This window comes from Schistocerca cancellata, chromosome 3 (genome assembly GCF_023864275.1).
Source record: "Schistocerca cancellata isolate TAMUIC-IGC-003103 chromosome 3, iqSchCanc2.1, whole genome shotgun sequence".
Lineage (NCBI taxonomy): Eukaryota > Metazoa > Arthropoda > Insecta > Orthoptera > Acrididae > Schistocerca > Schistocerca cancellata.
In genome coordinates, this window is record NC_064628.1 from 918,072,922 (window position 1) to 918,096,221 (window position 23,300).

The window sequence follows — 23,300 nt, forward strand, 5'->3', positions numbered from 1 at the left end:
AATGTTTTGAGGCAGACTCCAACCCAGCACGTAATCAGATTATTAATTAATTAAACTCATATAATAAATATCGAATTTTTCACGAGCAGAGAGGTCTTTGAATTTGTAATGAACATACAGTTTATTTATTTATTTATTTATTTTTTTACGTGACCAAGTATCGAACTTGGGAGCTATCACCTTTAATTATTATCCAAGGAGTGTTTGCTCACCAGTAGTGGGTGTTTAACTAGAAATGACGAAACGTATTGTTAATGTTGACGACAGATAAAGATACATTAGAAATGAAAATTATTTATCTCTAGTAGGGCTCACGTCAGGGCTTAAAATAAAGCCATGTATATATGCTAGGTCTTGTAATGAAGTCATGGATATTTTTGCGCTGGATTACGTTTAAAAACCAACATATGTGCCTTTCGTGGAGACGTAGAGGAGTTTGCAGTCCTGGGGAAAACGACGAAATGATAGAACTGAATCGTGTCTTGTGGGTCAGATACCGCGAAAGAAGAGGTCCGAATTCGTATCCTAGCGCAGCACCTAATTTGTCAATGACTCAAGTTCAAACAAAATAAGATCCCTGTGACCCTAGATGACATTGACTCGTTAAATAAAATAAAGTTTCTAGTGTAAGGAAGCTCATTGGCGACAGTCTCTCTGTATGCCGCGACTTCCGCCTCTGCTGTGGCACAACCTAAGCTGGCTGTACTCTTGTTGGTAAAGGACGAATATGACATTTATAATGCGGATACTGAACTGCAATAGAACCTGACGTTCTCCACTTAGTATTTTTCGAGGTGAATGAGATTGGTTCCTGTCCGTTGAAAATACAACCTGGAAGTGGGAATCAAACCCATCCCTCGTCACTAAGATATTGCAGTCAATCCAGCATCCACCGAATCCCACATATGCTACGTTCATGACTGACGTATGACGCGCTTATGTTACAAATTACACACGGTGAAAAAATTCAGTTCTCCCTTAACTAGACAATTATCAGCAACGTTCTGGAACGGAAATTATGCTACTCTCATGCCAGCAGGATGTAAAGAAGCTTTTAGCCATCACAGCCTCGGTTTGAAGCCATTTAGGAATTTTCACTATTACAAATAATTTCTTAGATCCATAAATACCATCCTAGAGTATTAAGTTAAGAACTATTTAGATTATTACTGCCATCATCGCTATTACCTTTGCATTCTGCTGCGTGCTTGGAGGACGCATTTAATGATTCTTGGTAATTTTAGAGGCAGTTGTCCAAAAACTGGTAAGTATGTATCCGCAGCTAATAGTTGCGGCGTTCTGTGGCAAATGATCCGCAATACGCACTTATTTAGCTCTTCCCATGTCTAGGGAATACTTTTCAAGTTAATATCGGGCACTTCTTCTAATTATTTGTAGATTACATTAAAACTAAATCAACTGACTAATATGTTATTTCATAACTGAAATTGAGTTGCATTACTTCATTTACCTGCGCTTAGCAAAGACGCTTGCAAAATGGTAAAACTGACGGTAAACATCACTTTCAAAGCCAGAGGATGCTAATGTCTTCTGTGAAATGTTACAGTCGTTCTCTTCAGATGATTTAGTCGACGTCACCTATTTCAAGTAGAACAAGAAAGAAAAAACTGCAGAAGATCAGCTGCTTTCCGTTGCAATAAATTCGTTCTGCGTTGTTCAAGTTTACATTTTCGCGGAATTACTCCAGGTGTAGTATTCCATTCAGAAATACAGAAAAATATTCCAACTTTACGAAACTCACTTAAGATGCCTTACACTTAGCTGTCAATCAGAACTTCTAACTCGGTGGAACACCAGTTACAAGTAACTGATATGGAGAACATTGTCTACCACTGCTCATTCTCACCGGAAAATACCAAACTGACTTATTCGGTTCTATATTCCACAATAGTAATTACATGAGGAAGCAATGCATACGAAGTACTGAATTTAATACTGCCGTGACTTCCAGTTCTGCTTATTTCTGACCTAAACTAGCTGTGCATAATTTCGGGCCCCATGTCCTGCAATGTTACAATGATACCAACATTGTGCTCTGACTGCCAACTCGATTTCCTAACCACTGAAAGAAAAGTCACATAACCTCCCAATATGAGAGTTTTCCAATCGTTCCTCCTTTCCTTCTGGGTAATTAGTTTTTTCGTCAATAAGCTCTTTCACTTCTAAGGAGCGAAATGCGGCAAAAATGCGGCAAATAATCACTTCACAAACCGCTATTCAGTCCTCTGAAGAAAGTTGTCGTGGGCGAAGGAATCTTAAAACATCTTAAGCAGCAACGTTCACAAATTTACCGAATAATTCCTTCTTGTTCATGTAAAAAAGGCTTAAAAACAAAGTCTGCACAGTTTGGGTCTGGTCGATTTTTTCGTCTGATATCACTGTATTATAGTTTTCCTGAGAGTTCCTGTTGTGTTGTGTTCCTGTTGCTGCAGAAATCATTGTTTGAAAACGATTTTAACATCTAAGGGTATGGTACTGCAAAACGTACAAAATGATTAACACCCCAAAGGTTGAGTTTATCCTCCAGCTGAGATCTGTTCACAACAGGGAAACCAGGGGAGACGGCTCGTCCTTCCCTTCCTCCAAAGAGTACTGAATGCCATATACACAAATGTTTACGACACTGTAAGTACTTTGGACGTCACAGTTAGCGTTACCCTCCTAAACTAACAATTCTTTGTTTACAACGAACTAGATTTTGTAGAAGCTGCAGGATTCGAACTCGATAGCACAGGAGTGCAAACTCATCACTTTCCCTACTCTGCTATCGTATCAATTACATGAAGCGCCGTTACAGACTTCTGTGGTGTGATATGTGGGGTAACACAGGTGACGAATACTATGGCAGGATAGAATCCCCAGCGTCACAAAGTGAATCTAAGGGCCTCATTATTATTGCTACGTGTAATATTTTGAGGCAAAATACCCACAGGGAACTAATTTGTTAAATCAGTTTCCTAACCGTCTAATAGGGAAAGAATTTGACTTCAGAGGCGAAAGACGTGCTCTCCACCTCATTTCGCACTTCGTTTCCTTCTGCCTTGTCAGTAGGATCTCACATGCGAAATGTCACAGCTCAAGGAATTTGATAAAGGTCGCATTCCTGCGCTTTATGAGGGTGGATACTGTATCAGCGCCGTGCCCTAGGATAGACAAATTTGCGGTACGTCTCTGTGTGATTAGGATGGCGAAGGAAGATCATGTCAACCGTCGATGTCGCCCTGGACTTCCACAGACTACCAGTAATGACCAAGACAATAGTATACTGCACTGCAGTGACGAAAACCATTTCAGGACTAACATAGTAATTAGAAACTTCCTCCAGCTGAAGGTGAGCAGGTCTACCCTTCGTAGACGTCAAAACGGGAAAAGAAGGTATGCATGAAAATCAGCGGTTAAGGAAACGTTGAAGGAACAACATAAGGCTGCCAGATTATATTTCGCACTGGCGCACAGAAGGGAACCACTTTAGTACGGGAGTCAAGTTATATCTACAGCCAAGCAGATGTTTTCTACTGGACCAAATTCTTCACTGCAGGTATATCGACCAAGTGGAGCGAGATTCAGCAGGAAATATGTCCATCAGAGTCAAAGGTGTGGCTGAACTGCTGTCATAGTTTGGGGATGGATGTCAGCAAATGGTTGCGGCGTTCTGCAGCAACTGGACCGCTCGTTTCGTAGTCATTAATGCTTCCTTCTGAACGTCAGAGATTTTCAGTAGGCTGAATAATTCTCCAACATGACCGTTCCACTGTCCACACAGAGAACTGTGTAAAACACTGGTTTCAAATGAACGGTGACGTTGAGCTGTGGGACTGGCCTCCCATGGCACCCACCACATGTGGGCAGAGATGGAGAAGACTATGAGGTGTAGATGACCAGCACCGACAACCAAGCCATCGGTGTCCGAAACTAGTCATACTGAAACGTCCCCTTAGAACAATTTATACTAGACTGTGCTTAAACTGACACACAATATTTGAAGAGCAAAAATAGGGGAACACATTAACATAGCACTGAAAATAATATCTAGTTAATTGCAAGCGTAGTTGCGAAATACTTGGTGCAAATCTACATGCCACAACTGTTTTACTGTACAGCAATGAAAGGCTGCAACTACAAAGGAGATTCTCTCTACAATTACACGCTAGCAATAAACAAAATCTACACTAATTACACAAACTACAAGAAAAAATCGGAAGATTCCAGTGACGTATCCTGGCAGGGTCGCCATATGAAACATCCACTTAGAACAATTTATACAAGACTGTGCTTAAATTGACACACAATATTTTTTAGCGCAACGCAATCTGACTTTCAGAAATCCCTACAAAGGAATGGCCCTAACTAACATTAACCTGTACCTTTCACAAATCACTTACCTCACCAAAAATCTTCGTTACTTGAACTACTGCAATACAGCGAGCGCCACTACTGCCAGCTAAATAAAAGATTCAAACTACGGAAGTCACTAACTACTGATAGGGATAGTTAGCAAAGGAAAGATTTTAATAGAGAACAAACAATGTATTTACCTTAATAGTCATAATATATATAGCAGTTCATAATATCCAGTATAACAAATTTCAAAACTCCGCCATCTCTCTCCCCACATCCACCACTGCTGGCGGCTCACCTCCAACTGCGCAACGCTACGCGCTGTTCACATCCAGCTGCCGCTGCCAAACACTACCATGGCAGACAACAATGCAAACTAGCCACAGACTGCACACAGCACAGCCAGTGATTTTCATATAGAGCGCTACGTAACGTTGCCAATAAGAAAACATAAACAGCCTACTTACATAAAGAAAACATAAACGGCCTACTTACAATACCCAAGGGGAGAATTGCCACAGAATAACAGATTCATTCTTTTCCGCGACGGATTAATGCAGTTGTAGGGGAGGACGGAGACTGGACACGGCACTGAGTTTTGTTGTTGTTAGAATGAAAAAGAGGAGCAGGCTATACACAAAAAATAGGCTGCCTGTTTCAGTCTTTTCAGTCGTTCGATAGGCTCCTGATGTTGAATTATTTTACAACCACTGATCAAAACGTGCTCAGGCAAACATACAATTTGTTTTACACAGGAGCACGACTTCAATGCTGATGAAGGCATCAAAGATAAAGTATTACTTTTTCACTTCAAGAAAAAAGCATCATATTAATTTGTGATCTCTTTATATATATGCAAAAGGCAACGGCCTTGCCGCATTGGTTACACCGGTTCCCGTGAGATCACCGAAGTTAAGCGGTGCGGGCGTGGTCGGCACTTGGATGGGTGACCATCCAGGCCGCCATGCGCTGTTGCCATTTTTCGGGGTGCACTCAGCCGCGTGATGCCAATTGAGGAGCTACTCGACCGAATAGTAGAGCCTTCGGTCAAGAATGCCATCATAACTACCAGGAGAGCGGTGTGCCGACCCCACGCCCCTGCTATCCGCATCTTCCTCTGAGGATGACACGGCGGTCGGATGGTCCCGGTAGGCCACTCGTGGCCTGAAGACAAAGTGCTTTGTTTTTATACACACGCAAACAAGACACCAAATAACGACGAAAGCACAAAGCAAATACAATGCAGAAATCATGATACATAAAGAGAAAAAGTGGAGCAATACTGGTGATGTAGACGTGAAGTCGAATCCAATCCCTCTAACTGCAGACTACAAACTGGTCACCTCAACCAATGTGCCATTCTACCAGTCGCGCAAAGTACACTTGCGAAACGGTATGATGTGGTCTGTGTTGTCACACCTTTCCTGTGAAAAAGAAACGATATACCGAGTAAAAGCGGCGTATTGTGTCTTTGACGGAAATGCGTAGCGTCCATGTGACTTTCATTTCCATGAAAGGAGCTATGAACGACATAAGCGCACTGGAAGAGACACAGTAGGTATTCTGTTAGGTTATACCAGATCCATTTGATTTGATTATAGCGTATGTCGAATAGTTTAGAAATTAATAGCTGCTAACGCAAGTGTGACAGAATTTCGAGATACTGTTGGCAACGGTTCGTGTGAGGCATCTCATGTGACAATCGCTCGTTCACAAAGCCACTTTGCATGTTTTGTAACTTCGACCAAAAATTCTAGTACAGATGAGTGTATACAGTATATAACGTATGACTACCATAATCTGAAAAAGATTCCGAAATACAAAGCTTTGGTTCATAATTTTTTATTTCACACTTTACCGTAAAGTAGAGATAATTTTTGGTTTGCCTACTTCAGTTAAGAGTGTTGCTACGAAGTGGGCACCGTTATAATTAATTTGGCACAAAAATTTGTGTTTTTTAGAAGTCATGGTGCCTCAGGAGAACTCACGTTTCGGCAGAAGCTACAATACGGAAGAATAAATACAATGAACAAAAAATCTTTTCCAAGAAGTGTTTTATTTATTTGTCTAGTGGATATGGGATTCTTTATCAAGAAGATTTATTTATTTATGTATTTATTTTCAGTTTCAAGACTGTACATAATTCAACAAAACAAAAAACAAAAATACAACGGGCAGTGTTTACCGCTGCACTTGTCGCAAGTCACTGCTTATGTGCAATATATTATAGAAGTAATGCAACCTTAAAGAATTCAATTAGCGTCATATAAAGGAAATAGGTTGAGTAAAAACTAATTTCAAAACTGGCTGTTGCTTTAACTTTCATGATAAGCGCTGCTATAAATCAACGCTTGACTGTTATCCGTATTAAAGTGTATCACGCAGTACCGGTATCGCACCACAGAAAAAGGCCGCCAAACTATCGGTTTCTGATATAGGTTCTGATGTCAGTCGCTACGAGACAAAGCTCCACGTCATCAGAGGGCACAACTGAACGTTGATTTCTAGCCAGCCAAAATATTCCAACAGCCACTCCAGCAGCGAGCGAAACTCTTATGTTAAGTCAAATTAAGATAATTTAGAGAAAAGTTTTTTGTATACATAAGCCCCTGGTGATGAGCAAAGCAGGCCTGAAATGCGTTTGCACTATGTTAAACTAAACATAAAATAACTATTTAAATTGATTCTCTCTGTCTTAGAATGTACTACACTTTCGAGAGAATGAAAGCATTATTGATTCCTCAGTAACTGAGTGCTACTAAACCTGCAGCCATGGGCTCAAATCCCACTGGAGCAGTATATTTAAAGTCAGAGAGCAAAGAATTTAAGTAACAGATTACTATGAAACCCTCAAGTTTGTACTGGAGTACTAGCTAAGCCAGAAAAGAGTTTGCCATAATCGTCAGATCACTGATGGGGTATGCCCAATTTCACTGATTATTATATGTTAATTTATAGGTGCTCCTCTGTCGCTTATTTTCACAATTTTTCGTTAAAGGACCTGGAATAATTGAAATATTGGAGTATCAGCACACAGAATATTCGTATTTATCCTAAGTATGTCTCTTCAGAGCAAGGGCAGAATTCCCAGAATGTGGTTTTACTCAGTTAACAAACGGATTACTTGCTTGTTTTGAGTGTGCGTCACAATTCTTTACATCATGGCACATCGTTTTAAACGTGTGCAATCGCTGTTAGTTAACGAGGAAATAAGGGTGTTGACTGTATTCGAGGGAGTGCACGAAGTTTTAAAGTTCATATTTGTTGAATGATATTGGTGAAAACTTTGATATTTCACTACTCTTTATGGTCGGTCACCGATGACGAACGTTGCTGTGTTCGAAACTCGGCCAGGCACGAAAGCTTTGCGTAGTTTCAGTGGCTATACGTGCTTCGTTCCAATTCAGATACAGAACAAAATAGTCCGTCATGTCGTTTTAAGTTCTAAAATATGTATAAATAATTCCTCATTCATTACTACAGAGAAATTCATCGTGATACGATGTTAATTTTGAGTTTTGCTTAGAGCACTTTTACTGTTAATCTCATTTCTTTTAACAGTTTAGTTCAGCATCCAGTTTATGGCCACATACTTGTATCAGAAACGATATTTTACAGGTGTGGGAAAACCTTATAAACAGTAAAAATACTTGGAAATGTCATAGAATTTTAGGAGTCCAGATACTGTCTCGAAATCTCTTGATCATATAAGTATTTAATTTTGCCTAAAGTTAGCTGGAAGCATTACGTGACGGAGTTGGTTAAATTTTAATGAGTGTTGTTGTGATTTTGATATGTGACTTACTGTAACAAGATTGAGTATACGAACTTTATGGGCTATCTCATCTGTAATGAAGCATTTCTTACTATTTGCGACATTGTGATGCTGATTTACATCTGGTCTGATTACCTTAAAGAGCAGTGTTTTAGTCAAACGACTGTACCGCAAAGAGATTAGAGGACTCGCAATACAGTTATGGGGGCTCAATGAAAGTCAAGTGGAACGTAATTCAGGTCGTTTGGATACTCTTGGGTCTGATAGTACATCTTGGTTATTTTTGTTTCTTGTGCACGATGCCGTGGCACGAGGCATGTTTATCTGCCTAATGTTTCGGCTTCCAATAATGATTCCATCGTCAGTGTCAAAAAACTCAACAACCAGAATTGTTTACAGGTGTCCATGCAATGATCGATTCGTGTCGTCATCGGATCCCTGCGTATATCGCAGTCACACGGACATATGTTATGGAGCTTATAGTGGGGAAGATTTAGCGGCGTTTGCTTGATGTAACACTAAGGCCTAGTTTTTCTTTTCTGTTAGGGCTGTTCTTGTGCTTTTGAATTTCTGTGGCCTCTCAGCACATCCTGGCGTAATAATTATTAAATCTTGCCGGAACAATAGCATCGGGGAAGTAAATTTGGTGGATCTCTGATGCCAATGTCACTGCCGATTTTCACTGTTTCCCAGACGACAATTTCTCTTGCGTTCCTTGAAAGGAGTGTCGTTTTCTGTCGTTCGCACGTGCACGCGACAGCATGTTGCCCGCACAAAAGGGAGAAACCGGGTGTAGCAGATTACGGTCGGACACCGGGGAACCGTTCAAAAGTGGTTCAGATGGCTCTGAGCACTACGGGACTTAACATCTGAGGTCATCAGTCCCCTATAGAACTACTTAAACCTAAATAACCTAAGGACATCACACACAGCCATGCCCGAGGCAGTATTCCAACCTGCGACAGTAGCAGCAGCGCGGTTCCAGACTGAAGTGACTAGAACCGCTCGGCCACTACATCCGGCGGGGAACCTTCAATTTCGTTTCACCGTTACTTTGATTTTAGCCACATCTAATCATTACTACGCTGGGATGTACACATAGGCAACAGAAATCCAAACACATACGAATAACTTTAATACGGAAAGAGGAGAACTGAAATTAGGCAAGCTGCGTGCCTTAGAATTTAATCAAGTAAACAGCGCCATCTCTTCCGCATTACGAGCTCCGTAAAACATGTCGGGGTGACTCCACAATTTCAGGAGACAAGAAGCGACTCTTGTGTGGATGCATATAGACGCTTCGGCTTCCTGGTCTTGTTTGAGATTATAACCGCTTTCTAAGATGTTATGGCCTCTGATGACGTCTCCAGCTGTGGAAAATGAAACGTTAGGCAGAGAAATTGGCCTTTTACCACATCCCAATGACCACAAAATGAAAATAGTGAAGGACCCAAAACAGGTCGTGAAATTCTGCGTTATGTTAATCTTATTTTTATTATTTTCGTCGCTTTCAGAAGAAACGCAGTTCGATGTAGCAAGAGTTTCTACCCAGGTAGTTACTATTTAATGAATGGGTTCCATTACAGTCATTTTAAAATAGTAATATGATGTGGGAGGAAGTGCTCTCTCGAAATTTCCATAGTAAACCTCTTCCTGGTGCACGGTGCCTTCCTTGCAACGTCTGCATCTTGGTAACATTCTCTGGCCAACTAAACGATCCTGTGACGAAATGCGCCACTCTTCATTGGATTTTCTCTATCTCTTCTATCGGTGCTACTGAGTAAGGATCCCAAACGGATGAACAATATTCAAGAATCGATCGAATAAACGACTTGTGGGTCTCTCCCTTTGTGGGTGAGTTACGTTTCCTTAATGGGGATAGGACGTCAAACGGGTCGACTTGGAGCAGGAGAGACAACACAGGACATGTTAATTTCCACTGTCTATACTTTCGCAAATAAATTCATAAAACTGGGTCAGCATAACTAGGTAGGATTCAGAATTCACACTCATAGCAGTGGATGTAAAAAACATACCAAAATAAATTGTTTTTGCATGTGAGATTTCACCATGTTTTCACTTACTATTGGCTACATTTCTTGTTATAGGTACACTTTTCTCCATAAGTAAGAGAGATCCTTCGATGAATTTTGCACAGCATACAAACATTACTTACAGATATATGAAAATCTAGAATTTACTTAGTTTATGAAAAAATGAATGAGATATTACATTTTAAACTACATGTTTAGAAAAAACTCAGATTTTATTGTTAGTTATATAAGTTTCGGGCAAAGTTCTTAATGCGTTTCAAAAATGATAGGGTTTTACATTAAGGGGTTTGTGTTTAATAAGCATGCCAAGTTTGAAACTAATAGGACACTTATTTTTGGTGTTACATGTGCCTTAGTACATACAGTAAGTATTTGGCATTCTTTTGGGACTGTCCAGCACCATTAGCAGGTGCTTTTTCATTTTCTAAATAAGTTTTCTTCCTTTTCACATTCCTGTGATGCACTCTTCTTCATTTTATCACCTCCAAAAGTGATTTGTCTGCTTTCACTACACGCTCTCTTTCTATTGCATACAAAGCTTTGATGCATTTCACCAAAATGCCTCATAAACACCACTAACAAGTGTATTTCTTCCAACAAAAATGGTTTTTGGCAATCTTTCCCATACACATGGGTTCAAACTTTCATCTGGGTTTTGGGTACCGCCTTGAAGACATTTCTTCAATAAATTTTCATACGCGAGGTCCCTTAATATATGTTTGATGGCTTCCATTACAGCAGTTGGTAGAGAATACCTGTGATGATATTCTTCACCACTAGCAATTGACATTTGATAGCCACATGATGATTCACTTCCTTTTGGGCACAAGTTGGGGGGAGCGTCTGTGGACATTTTGTGGAAGTATAAGGACCAAACTGCTTGCTTCATACTTTTCAAATCCCCTGTGTTCCCTCTTATAGCCAAGCCATAATATGTCTGTTGCCTGTCCATTTCTGCATACGTCAGTCACCCTCTACCATTTATTCCCTTCTTCCCTTCCCATCATACAGTTTAACTCCTGACGAACATTGTCTCAGCCTTCTAGGTCTAGCACCAAGTCTTTTCTGTACCTGTCCCACACATTCTAACTTCTGCACAATAGTCTCAGCTCCACATGGAGCACGTTTTTGAACTTCAAGGAAAGCTTTTTATCACCAACACCAGCATCTTCGTACACTTAAGACCAAATAACATACCTTATAATCTCACAAATATAAATGTTTTATCCATCAAACTATTCAGGAAGATGTGTGCTACAAACTAGGGACGTTGTTGTTGTTCACTCCAGAGACCGGTTTGATGCAGCTTTCCATGCTACTCTATCCTGTGTAAGCTTCTTCATCTCCGAGTAACTACTGCATCCAGCTGAATCTGCTTAGTGCAACTGTCCATTCCCTCCAGTTGCTCTTCCAGGTCCTTTTCTGACATAATTACAATGTCATCAGTAAACCTCAAGGCTTTTTATTTCTTCTCCATGGATTTTAGTTCCTACTCCAAATTATTCTATTGTTTCCTTTACTCAGTACACAGATTGAATAACATCTAGGATAGGTTGCAACCCTGTCTTAGTCTCTTCCCAACCACTGCTTCCCTTTCGTGCCCCTCGACTCTTATAACTGCCGTCTGATTTCTGTACAAATTGTAAATTTGAAAGAGCGTATTCCATTCAACATTGTCAAAAGCTTTCTCTAAGTCTACAAATGCTAGAAACATAGGTTTGCCTTTTCTTAATCTATCTTCCAAGATAAGTCTTAGAGTCAGTATTGCCTCACGTGTGCCAACATTTCTACGGATCCAAACTGCTCTTCCCCGAGATCGGCTACTACCAGTTTTTCCATACGTCGGTAAAGAATATGTGTCAGTATTTTGCAACTGTGACTTATTAAACTGATAGTTCGGTAATTTTCACACCTGTCAACACCTGCTTTCTTTTGAATTTGTATTATTATGTTATTCTTGAAGTCTGAGGGTATTTCGCCTGACTCGTACATCTTGCTCACGAGATGGAAGAGTTTTGTCATGGCTGGCTCTCCCAAGGGTTTCAGCAGTTCTAATGGAATGTTTTCTACTCCCGGGACGTTTTTTTGACTTAGGTCTTTCAGTGCTCTATCAATTTCTTCACGCAGTATCGTATCTCCCATCTCATCTTCATCTACGTCCTCTTCCAGTTCCGTAATACTGTCCTCAGATACATCGCACTTGTGTAGCCCCTCTATACACTCCTTCCACCTTTCTGTTTTCCCTTCTTTGTTTAGGACTGGTTTTCCATCTGAACTCTTGATATTCATACACGTGGTTCTCTCTTCTCCAAGGGTTTAATTTTCCTCTAGGCGGTATCTATCTTACCCCTAGTGATATGTGCCGCTACATTCTTATATTTGTCCTCCAGCCATCCCTGCTTAGTCATTTTGCACTTCCTGTCGATCTCATTTTTGAGACGTTTGTATTTCTTTTCGCTTGCTTTATTAACTGTATTTTTATATTTTCTTCTTTCATCAATTAAAGTCAAATCTCCTCTTTTACCCAAGGATTCCTACTAGTTCGTCTTTTTGGTTACCCGATCCTCTGCTGTCTTCACTATTCCATCTCTCAAAGCTACGCATTCTTCTTCCACTGTATTTCTTTCCCCTGTTCTTGTTAATCGTTCCCTAATTCTCTCTCTGAAACTCTCTGCGACCTCTGGTTCTTTCAATTCATCCAGGTCCCATCTCGCTAAATTCCTACCTTTTTGTAGTTTCTTCAGTTTTAATTTACAGTTTGTAACTAATAAATTGTGGACAGAGTCCACATCTGCCCCTGGAAAGTCTTCAATTTAAAACTTGGTTCCTAAATCTCTGTCTTACCATTATATAATGCATCTGAAATCTTCCAATGTCTCCAGGCCTCTTTCACGTTTACAACCTTCATTCAAATGTTAGCTGTGATTAAGTTATGCTCTGAGCAGAATTCTACCAGGTGGCTCCCTCTGTCATTCCTTACCCCCAGTCCTCATTCACCTAATACTCTTCCTTCTCTTCGTTTTCCTACTATCGGATTCCGGTCCCCCATGACTATTAAATTTTTGTCTCCCTTAACTATCTGCATAATTTCTTTTATCACATCGTACGTTTCTTCAATCTCTTCATCGTCTGCGGAGCTAGTTGGCATATAAACTTGTACTGCTGTGGTAGGAGTGGCCTTGGTGTCTATCTTGGCTACAATAAAGCGTTCACTATGCTGTTTGTAGTAGCTTACCCGCATTCCTATTTTTACTTCATTATTAAACCTACTTCTGCATTGTCATATTTTTGAAAAGTCGTTTATTTTATTTTTTATCGTCCTACCCCTCACCCCCTTAAGATTCTTCGTACTCTGGAATGCTACTCCTAGATATTTTACGGTTGATAGTGTTTCCAGCGTTTTACCGTCAATAGTTTAATTGTACAATAGTGGATTTCTTTTCCTATGTGTGTACAGCGTGTTACATTTGTTTACATTCAGGGTCAACTGCCAGAGCCTGCACCATTCATTAATACTCTGTAGATTGCTCTTCAAATTGATACTGCCTTCTAACGTAAGTGCTTTCTTATAGGCAACCATATCATCTGCGAACAGTCTTAAGGAATTTCCGACGCTTTCTGCTAGATCACCTCTATTGTATTAACGGCGCTGTTCGTTACATTACTCTCATACATCATACTACGTTCTTAATGTTATTGTTTTAACAATATAATTATAAAGGGGAAATACTAGTATGAGAATAGCTTCTGGCAAGTTCAGCTTGTCATTTCAATATGTTTATTATTAATTACCATGACTTTACTGCCGGCCGGGGTGCTCAGAGCCATTTGGACCATGATTTTACTTTGCCCTAATTGTCGTGTACTGGTATGTTTTTTAAATTAATTTTTCATTTCACTGTTTTAATCTCGACTAGACTGACGCATTCTCACCCATTGCTGTCCGTTGTGCCTGACCATACGTCTTGCTGGAACAAGAAAGCGAAGGTATGTCAGTATATGTGACTTCGGGCTAAAATAAAATGAAGGCATAGTGGCGAAACGCCACAACGTTGCTGAAGCAGAAGAATCGTAAGTCATAGGTCGTGACATCTGTAACATTGTATTTTGTAGATGCGGCGTTTTAAAAGGCAAATTCAGCTCAGGAAGATGGAAAAACTGAAGCAGGAATGTATGGTGTTGATCTGTTGTATGTCAAAAACAGCACCTACAGACGGACAATCTTTGGGGAATACATTGTAACCTTTATAATTTGAGTGAATGCATCTTCATTATAATTTATTATCAGAATACATATGCCCTGACGATATACTATAAATTGTTACAAATGGTTCAAATGGCTCTGAGCACTATGGGACTTAACAGCTATGGTCATCAGTCCCCTAGAACTTAGAACTACTTAAACCTAACTAACCTAAGGACAGCACACAACACCCAGTCATCACGAGGCATAAATTGTTACACCGCGTGGGACGAGGAATACTGAAATTTCCTTGTATTCGCAGGAGGAAACTCATCTTCCCTCCCAGAAGACCTGGACGGCGTCAACGTGTGGCCAGAGCTGGTGGCCGACGAACTACACCCACGCACCGAGCTGCTCGTCAACATCGACGAAAAGGCCGGCAACGCAGCCGTGCGGGTCGGCGATTGGAAGCTCATCAGAGGTAAAAGCGAGAGACACATACACGGAGGAGTGTTGTAGGCTGGCTGACCAAAGGGGCGTCTCTTAGCACAAATCCCTGAAAATAAAGTTTGCATTGCAACTTCTGTCTTAGCATACACAAGAAATGATCCTTACTGAAGCAGCCGCTTAGTTTTTGTACCTTATTACTATTGTTACACTACACACACGGTGTCCAAGAGCCGCGTTATCTTATCAAAAACATCATAACTATTAACTTAGCCGGCCAAATGGTGGTTTTCCCGTGACAAAATCACGCAAGTTTTATTCTGAGGGCTTCCATGGGTTTCATGCGGTGCTGAATACGAATTTCATGTCTGCTGCCTTGTGAGAGCTGGACGAAAAACGTAAAAAACAACAAAATTTTTACGGCTTCTTCATTTTCTTGCCTATATACCGGAGGCTATGGGTATTTCGAAGGTAATTACTCTATGCAAAGTAGACAAAATTTCATGAAAATTTCGCTATGCAGTTTTGATTTTCTGACGAATAATGTTGACACTACACTGCGCAGAGAAGGATCTATTTTAGGGCCTTCTGCGTGAACATCAAGGGAGAAAAAGAAACACTTCCACCCTCAAAAAACTAAGAATATACATGTTATCTTCAAAAACACCTATACCACTTGGAAACACATTAAATTTCGTACAAAAGACGTCAGTACACTTCAATTTTCTCATAACGGGTGAGTGAGCGAAGCGAAAATCAAGAAAAATGCATTCTGCGTCCTAAAATCAAAAAAACCTTCCACATATTACTATCTCATCGGATCATGTGTATAGAACGCATTCAAAGACATTTTTTCGCCCATCGCGTCTTCCTGTTCCTTTTCGTTTCGCAGCACATTGCGAATGCAGTCTCAATACTGTACATGCGAGTTCTAGAACCTCGAGTGTCAACATATTCGCCACGAAGGCAGAGTTCTAACTTACACGTTCCGCAGTAATACTGTGCCTCTCATGGCCTCGCACTTCAGCGCAGTGTATTGGCGCGATGTTCTAGTGCAAAAGATATTGAACTGGAGAGGGCTCGATAAGGAACAGAAGTACAATAATAGAGATGTATTTCAGTGGCGGTCGCCATAGGCTGAGAACTGTAAGTCATTCGAGGATGAGTGGCAGTCAAGGTCCACCGAGAGGGCGGTCCTTGACAGTTGGTGATGGTGAGCAGCGAGACGGCAGTCATAGACCGTCAGAGAGAGGGTCCAGTGAGACAGCAGCTCTGAACTGTCACAGATGGCGTCCTGTGGGACACAAGTCTCGTACAGTCGTATAGAACGTCCAGCAAAATGAGGGGCAGGACGGTCAGTGGCGAGCTAGAGGACAGACTGGTGGCAGATTTCAGCGAGCACCATGCAGGAAGCACTCGCTGTTAGCCTGTTGATTAGAATATGGTGGTGGTTACAGCTGGAACATAATACCATGGATGATGTGTCGGCGATGACAGTGCTGCATATCGTGACAAACACAGCAACAGCCGATGCAATGATGGTGTCGTGAACATCCATCAAAAGAAACCTGGGGTATTTATGTTACATTCAGCCTGTTTGTCTATGATATTCGGATGAAGTGTTGCCAATGGCTTGTAGGTGCAGCAACCCACGGTCCATGTCTGTACGGTTGGTTGTAGCATAGATGACTCCCTGGAATGTATACCAATCCATCCTTAAGAAGAGATGGTTTAGTCAGGCAACGCAGTATCTGAAGAGAGGAGGCACTGCCTTCATGCGACGGGCCATGGTGGGAGGGTCTTCATGGCCGGGTCCAAACATGGATGGCGACCTGACACACGACAGGACATATGGGGCATCTGCGGCGAATGGGAGACTGGGCTCAACCTTCAGCGGCTGCTGGAGATCCGACTGCGGCATTGGGTCGTCTGCGGCTGGTGGGAGGAGAACTTTACCAACGACAGCCACGGATGATGCCAAAGAAAAACAGATACAATATGACAGAATAGTGAAGAATTAACACGCCACGTAATATATATAATTTCACATAATGGCCATGTGATTAGTAAAACTGAACTTTTAAAATATCTAGGTCTTCAGACAAATAGTAAACTGCCATAGAAAGCCCACGTTCAGGATCTTGTTATATTCAGGATACAGTAATAGCTCAGTACAGAAACGTTTAAAGGAGGAGGATGATTCTGACATATATCAAAGATCTGGAATGCACTGTGTAAGAGTTGTGATACTCCATACTTAGACTAGACTAACAGAACACTTGAAATAAGGTGTAAAGAACATAAAAGAGCATGAAAATACAGAAACAGTCATTCAACATTTGCGGAACCCCTCCGACAAGAAAACTACCGCCCTACCTCAAAAGAAACATTCACTAAGAAGAAGCATTTCCTACCCGTACAAGAAAACTTCTAAATCCAAAAACAGAAATAGTAAAGAATACATTATAAATTACCAAAATTAGCAACCAAACGTTTTTTGAACTAAGAAAACAAGTACTAGATAAATAACGACCCATTTGGACACTACAAACGTACTACCACATAATGTATGCAATGTATCCACCATAGAGTACCCACCACTGTATCATAGTGAAATAATAATTTATACACACAAAATATAGGACAAACTAGCTTCCCCAGTACACACTCTCACACTTCCACACGCACCCACACACGCTACCACACACACACACACACGCACATACACACACGCACATACACATACGTGCGCACACACACACACACACACACACACACACACACACACTAATTGGCGTTTCAACATTAGAATTACACCAACAAAGTTTGAGTAGATGTGGAATGTGTCTTGAAGAACAAAATTAGGATACAAACCCACGTCTAGAGCCCGCATCTCGTGGTCGTGCGGTAGCGTTCTCGCTTCCCACGCCCGGGTTCCCGGGTTCGATTCCCGGCGGGGTCAGGGATTTTCTCTGCCTCGTGATGGCTGGGTGTTGTGTGCTGTCCTTAGGTTAGTTAGGTTTAAGTAGTTCTAAGTTCTAGGGGACTTATGACCACAGCAGTTGAGTCCCATAGTGCTCAGAGCCATTTGACCCAACCCACGTCTAGAGATATTATCCAGTGACGTTGTGGAGCGTCGAAGTTTCAGGCTCCGGCGACTGATGGTAGGCCCTACCTCTAGTAGCAGGCACGACTTCGTACGCTAATGCATACATGCAGAACACCTCGCATTGCGCCAGACAGCAATGTGGACCTCGGATGGCACTGAATGCGGCCACGCCTGTCACACCATCACTGTAGAGACCGCTAACAGCGGTAGCTGCAGAGGTCAGCCTTACTCTGTCATGTGCTGGCACACTGCATCAAGGAAACGTTCACCTGGGCCTCTTTCATCAAGAGCAGACGGCTTGGAAATATCGCATCTGCTACCGAGTGGGCTAACTGGCTAATGAGACTGTGGATTACTTACGTTCAGTTAAAGTTTGGACAGCAACGAGTATTTGATAGCTTTGAGATTATACAGAACAGTCATCCTAACCTCACAGGATTAGACATTGACTACGCCTTCACTCCAGCGTGCTCATGCTAGCCAAAGTTATGAATGCATTTGATATTTACTTGTGTTCTTGAATCTATAAAATGTGCTAAAGTTACATGCAGTAGCCGGCCAGGGTGGCCGAGCGGTTCTAGGCGCTTCAGTCTGGAACCGCGTGACCGCTACGGTCGCAGGTTCGAATCCTGCCTCGGGCATGGATGTGTGTGTCATCCTTAGGTTAGCTAGGTTTAAGTAGTTCTAAGTTCTAGGTGACTGATGACCTCAGATGTTAAGTCCCATAGTGCTCAGAGCAATTTTTACATGCAGTACCGAAGTGCTTTACCTCTCCTGCTCCTACTAGCTTCCTTCACTCTCTGCCTATATTACAGAAGCAGTTCTCTGGAGAAGACCCACGCACCGCCTATCCAGGCGTGATATAAAAGCCTTACAGCCTGTTCTCGATCAGGTGGCGAGAGAGTCACGTTCATGTTGATCTGCTGTCCCATGAATGCGCAGGAAGCTCGGCTAGAGATTCCGTTACTTCGTAGAAACTTTGTGAAAACACTTTCTGGCCGGCTACTAGCGAGGCGTGGGAATGACTTGTGTTCCCAGGCAGTCTTGGCGGGCAAATGCCCGCGTTTTCTGCAAAATCGTAACTGTGATTGGCTTGCTCAGGGCATAGTTCCGTGACGTGGCAAAATCGGCGCAGAAATTGACTCCAAGAATCTCCATTGGTGGACTAGTAGTGCTTCGGCAATAGAGTGGAATTTTCCGCCGGTTTTCGAGTTGCTGATTGGAACGTTTAACCACGGCCACTGTCGTGGGGGCGGGAATGTTCTGTGTTCGGCTTGTACGGGTGCTCTTGAGAGAGTCGGCTCTCGCCTTTCGGTCTGAGTAGGTTACAAGACTGAGCTCTCGCTGCTCTGAACAGCCTGCCTTCCGTTGGCTGTCTAATATACTTTTATTTAATTGTAACTGTTTGACGAAGTTGCTGAAGTTTCGACTTCAACTTAACTTTCAGAGTACAGTTGGCAATTGAGCGTTCTGCGTACAAGCGGCCTATGTCTTGAGCAGTTTTGGCTAAATTTGACTGTATCAGAGTTACTCTGTCACTTCGCTTGTTAAAATCAATCACTGTACCGTCAGTGATTGTGTGGCGAGCCTTCTTCGTCTCCCTCAGAGGCACATTTGTATTGCTAAGAAGTCTTTAGTCTGGAACAACAAGACAAGGATAATTTGGTTCGGGCTATACTCGCGACATTATCATCATCACGACGGGACGTCGAAGCAATCAGCCATTGCCTCCGGTACGCCAGATTGTGTTCTTGCAGTTAAGAAGACAGCTTGGTAATGTATGTCCGCAGCACCGGTAGATTAGGGATTTTCCTAGGTGATAATCAGAGCTCAGCAGAGCGCGGCTGTTCGTCTTTTTCTAACTTTGTTCTGTCTTGCGTGGTCATTGTCTGAGTTCTCACTACTGTAGCAGCATTTAATGTTGGGTTGGCTGTGTGTTTCTCTTAAGATTTGAGTTGCAAGGAATTGGCTCCACATACCACTTCGTCATAAATGTCACAATCTGGTTTAGGGACAACTTCACCTTCACAGCATTTGAGTATCCAATTTGAGGCTATTTGATGTATTGTAAATGTTTCATGTGTTTTGTTTATTATTTTGAGTTTAGTCATAATAAATAATATTGTTACTTTGGACAGAACTGTCATTCTGTTCATTGGTAGAGCAACCCTTTCATTTCTCACTATCTTAATGAAACTTTCCTTTATTTAACTTATTTATCAAATTAAATTATTGCAGGTGACAAACTCTTTTATACTCCACTTGCAGGGTCGATTAGTCAGTTCGCATTTCTTTTTAATCCAAGTATCCATGTGCAATAGCAAAAGCCGTGGTTAGAATGGGGGGGGGGCGCTTAGAGCATAATTTATATATGAAGATTCTAGAAGAATTTTGTGTTAAATACACTGCTAGCCCTGGCACCTCGCAGTTTTCATAAGAAGAACTGATGCCCACATTTAAATATCTACCTGCCTAACAGGAACGCAGAAGGCAGAGGTGTACGAAGGAGCGAGCGGCTCGGAAGACGCGGCGTACACGCCCCCTTATGATGCCGAGCAGGTGTTGTCCAGCCCGGCGGGCCAGGCCCTCTCCAGCGCGCTCGGCAGCCCCACTCCAGCCGGGGACGTGCTGAGGCTGCGCGCGGAGGCAACCGTCTCCTGTCCAGACCGGCCCTTGGAGCCGCTGTGCTCCCTCCAGAACAACACCGACTTCTGCGTCTTCAACATCCTGGAGGATCCCTGCGAATCCGGCGACGGTGTACCTCCTGAAGACGTCCTCGCCACGCTGCTGGACCGCCTGGAGGCTCTCTCGCAACCGCTGGAGCCCCAACAGGAGGGCGAGACGGAGCCCGATCTGGCTGACCCCAGGCGCTGGAACGGCACCTGGGTGCCCTGGACAGACTGCCTCGCCGACGAGACGGACGAGGCTTGCAATGTCGTCTGAAGGGCGCTGGAAAAATTCACCAGTTGCTGTACTTAAGTTTAGACTATAAGGTGGTGTTCTTCCTATTTAAAATATTTATGCGATGTTTTGGGTAATGTCACCAACTTCAGTGACCATACAGGGCGTCCTAGGAGGAATGGCCAATATTCAAGGATATGGCACGAACGATCATTCGAAGCAAAAAAGTCTAGTAAACAAAGGCACTAAAATGCATACCTTAAGTGCTCTAGGCGGTTATTCATACTCGACGTTGTGAAACTAATCTGTTCTATCATAAGCTCTACGGTTTTCATATTTTGAGGGGGTGTACTACGGATCAGAACAAGAAAAAAATTCCAGGAATAAATACAGTAAAAGCTATGAGAGCTTGTTTATCTTCAGTATTGTGAAACACGTATCTTATACTAAACAGCTGCTCGTTACTTTTGAGGTATACATTTTAAAGCCTATATTTATTAAACAACTTTTCTTGGTTTGGTTGCTAGCTCCTCCCAAAATATGGAAAGCCAGGAGCTTACAGTAGAGGGGATTCGTTGTACATTATTGAAGATGAAGAAGCCCTCTGTTTTGCCTCGAATGATCTTTTCTGTCATATCCTTGAATACTGACCATTCCTTCTGGGATACCCTGTATATCCGATTCAAAGTTGCTATGTTTCCGCTGAAGATGTTGTCCTATAATATTGCTTAAGAGACCTTTATTCGTCACCATTACGGGCACAGAACCTGTATCTTAAACTAAACCCTAAAAGGTCACAGGTTATTCTCGTATCACATCGAAAGTTGACCTACCCTGATTTCTGTGAAACAGTCTTTCCTCTTCATCTCCTTCTTCTACTGCCTTTCCGTTTCGGATTTTGGTAAACATCATATCTACACTATTTTTGCTTATTTCAAAAAGTTTCTTGCTCGGGTGTGGAGTCTATGTACTAAAGTTCCCAAGCCATGATCTTTTGTTTTCTCATCGTCTTTTACCGAATATTTTTCCTTGAAGAATGTCCTGTGGTGGCTTACAAGTGTTTCATTCCCCATTACATAGTTGAGATACTCCAGTTTTCTACATTTACCGTGGTAACAACGACATTTTCTCATTTTATTTTGACAAGAATGTCATTATTTGTACTGTTATCTGTCCGTGATTCAGCATCCCCCTCTACAGCTCTCCTATACATCTCAAATGCCTCAAGCCATTTTTCCGTTGTCTCGGTCACGGTCCAGTTGTCGGCTCCATACAAAAGGGTAGGAAAAATGTTGCAAGGTAGCAATCTTAATTTTGTAGATAGTCTTCACGGGTTTGCCGCCGGATCACGTTGTGCAAATTCCACTATATTTCCTCAGAGCAACTGGTACCTAGCCACCAGTAAGGTTGAACCACCTGATGATGTCGAACAGTTGCTCCGAGGAAATATTGTGGAATTTGCAGAGCGTGATCCGGCGGCAAACTCGTGAAGACTATTTACAACACATCCGCCGGGAAAGCTTGAAGAATCAAATCTTAATTATGTTTCGATTCAGAAGTAATGGTTGTTGAACACATTAATCATTTTGTAAAACATGGCTTTCGGTCTCTCGGTACCGACTTAAGTTTCTTGCGGTTTATCTCACTGAGTGTCAACGTTAGTTCCTCGATATGTGCATTTGTTTACTTGTTCAGTTAGTTCAGCATTAATATTTGGATAAAAATTCGTGAGAGCATCTTTATTCCGTCGTTATAACTGCAATGAAAAAGGTTTTTTTCTCAGCACACGTTTTTCACTTTATTGAGGTAAAGCATCATCAGTGGCCTCTAATTAAAGATATTTACAATTTGAATTGGTTCTAAGATCGAAAAACAGTTCGTTAATAATTTGTTGGTTTTCACGTACGATAATATCTCCTTGGTTTCTCGCCTACATAAACATCAGGCAAAGCCTTAGGCTAGAACGTCTTCCGTTTCTTTCTTCATTTGCAGGCTAATTTTCCGTCTGCTTTGCAGAACTACGCATTTTTTTACTTTTTACACAGCACACATTTTAGTACACCATTGTTTACTCTTTATCTGTATATTTATAAATATGTATTGTGTTTTGTAGTGTTGCCAACATTGCCACGAGTTTGTCTTTGACGTATACATTTTTGTAATAAAATATATATGTGTTATTCTATTTCATTATGTTGTTGCATAGTTGTATCGTGCGTACGAATAGTGATAGGATACTAATGTAGTGGGTTTTTGTGGTGAACAGGCGTGGGAGATAGAAGCACAATGGGCTAAAGTCGATAGTAGTGTGATGGACAGTGTGCTGGAGGAGATGGTGAGGAGCAAGACATCAAAAGAAACTGGGGGGGGGGGGGGGAGAGGGAGAATGGATAGGAGATGGTGAAGAATGGAAATGGCTCTTTTCAATTATTTTGCATGGTGTCTGGTTATCAGTATTTGTTTGGCTACTGA

General features: G+C 41.8%; 1 protein-coding gene across 1 annotated transcript in view; it reads left to right on the plus strand.

The window, feature by feature from the left end:
- Window positions 1-20,870, plus strand: part of LOC126176649 (arylsulfatase I-like) — a 79,188-nt gene extending 58,318 nt beyond the window's left edge. Inside the window, exons 7-8 of the mRNA XM_049923807.1 lie at window positions 14,694-14,852; window positions 20,407-20,870. Of these exons, the coding sequence (XP_049779764.1) occupies window positions 14,694-14,852; window positions 20,407-20,870 (623 nt within the window). The remainder of the gene's footprint in view (window positions 1-14,693; window positions 14,853-20,406) is intronic.
- Window positions 20,871-23,300: the final 2,430 nt, after the last annotated feature.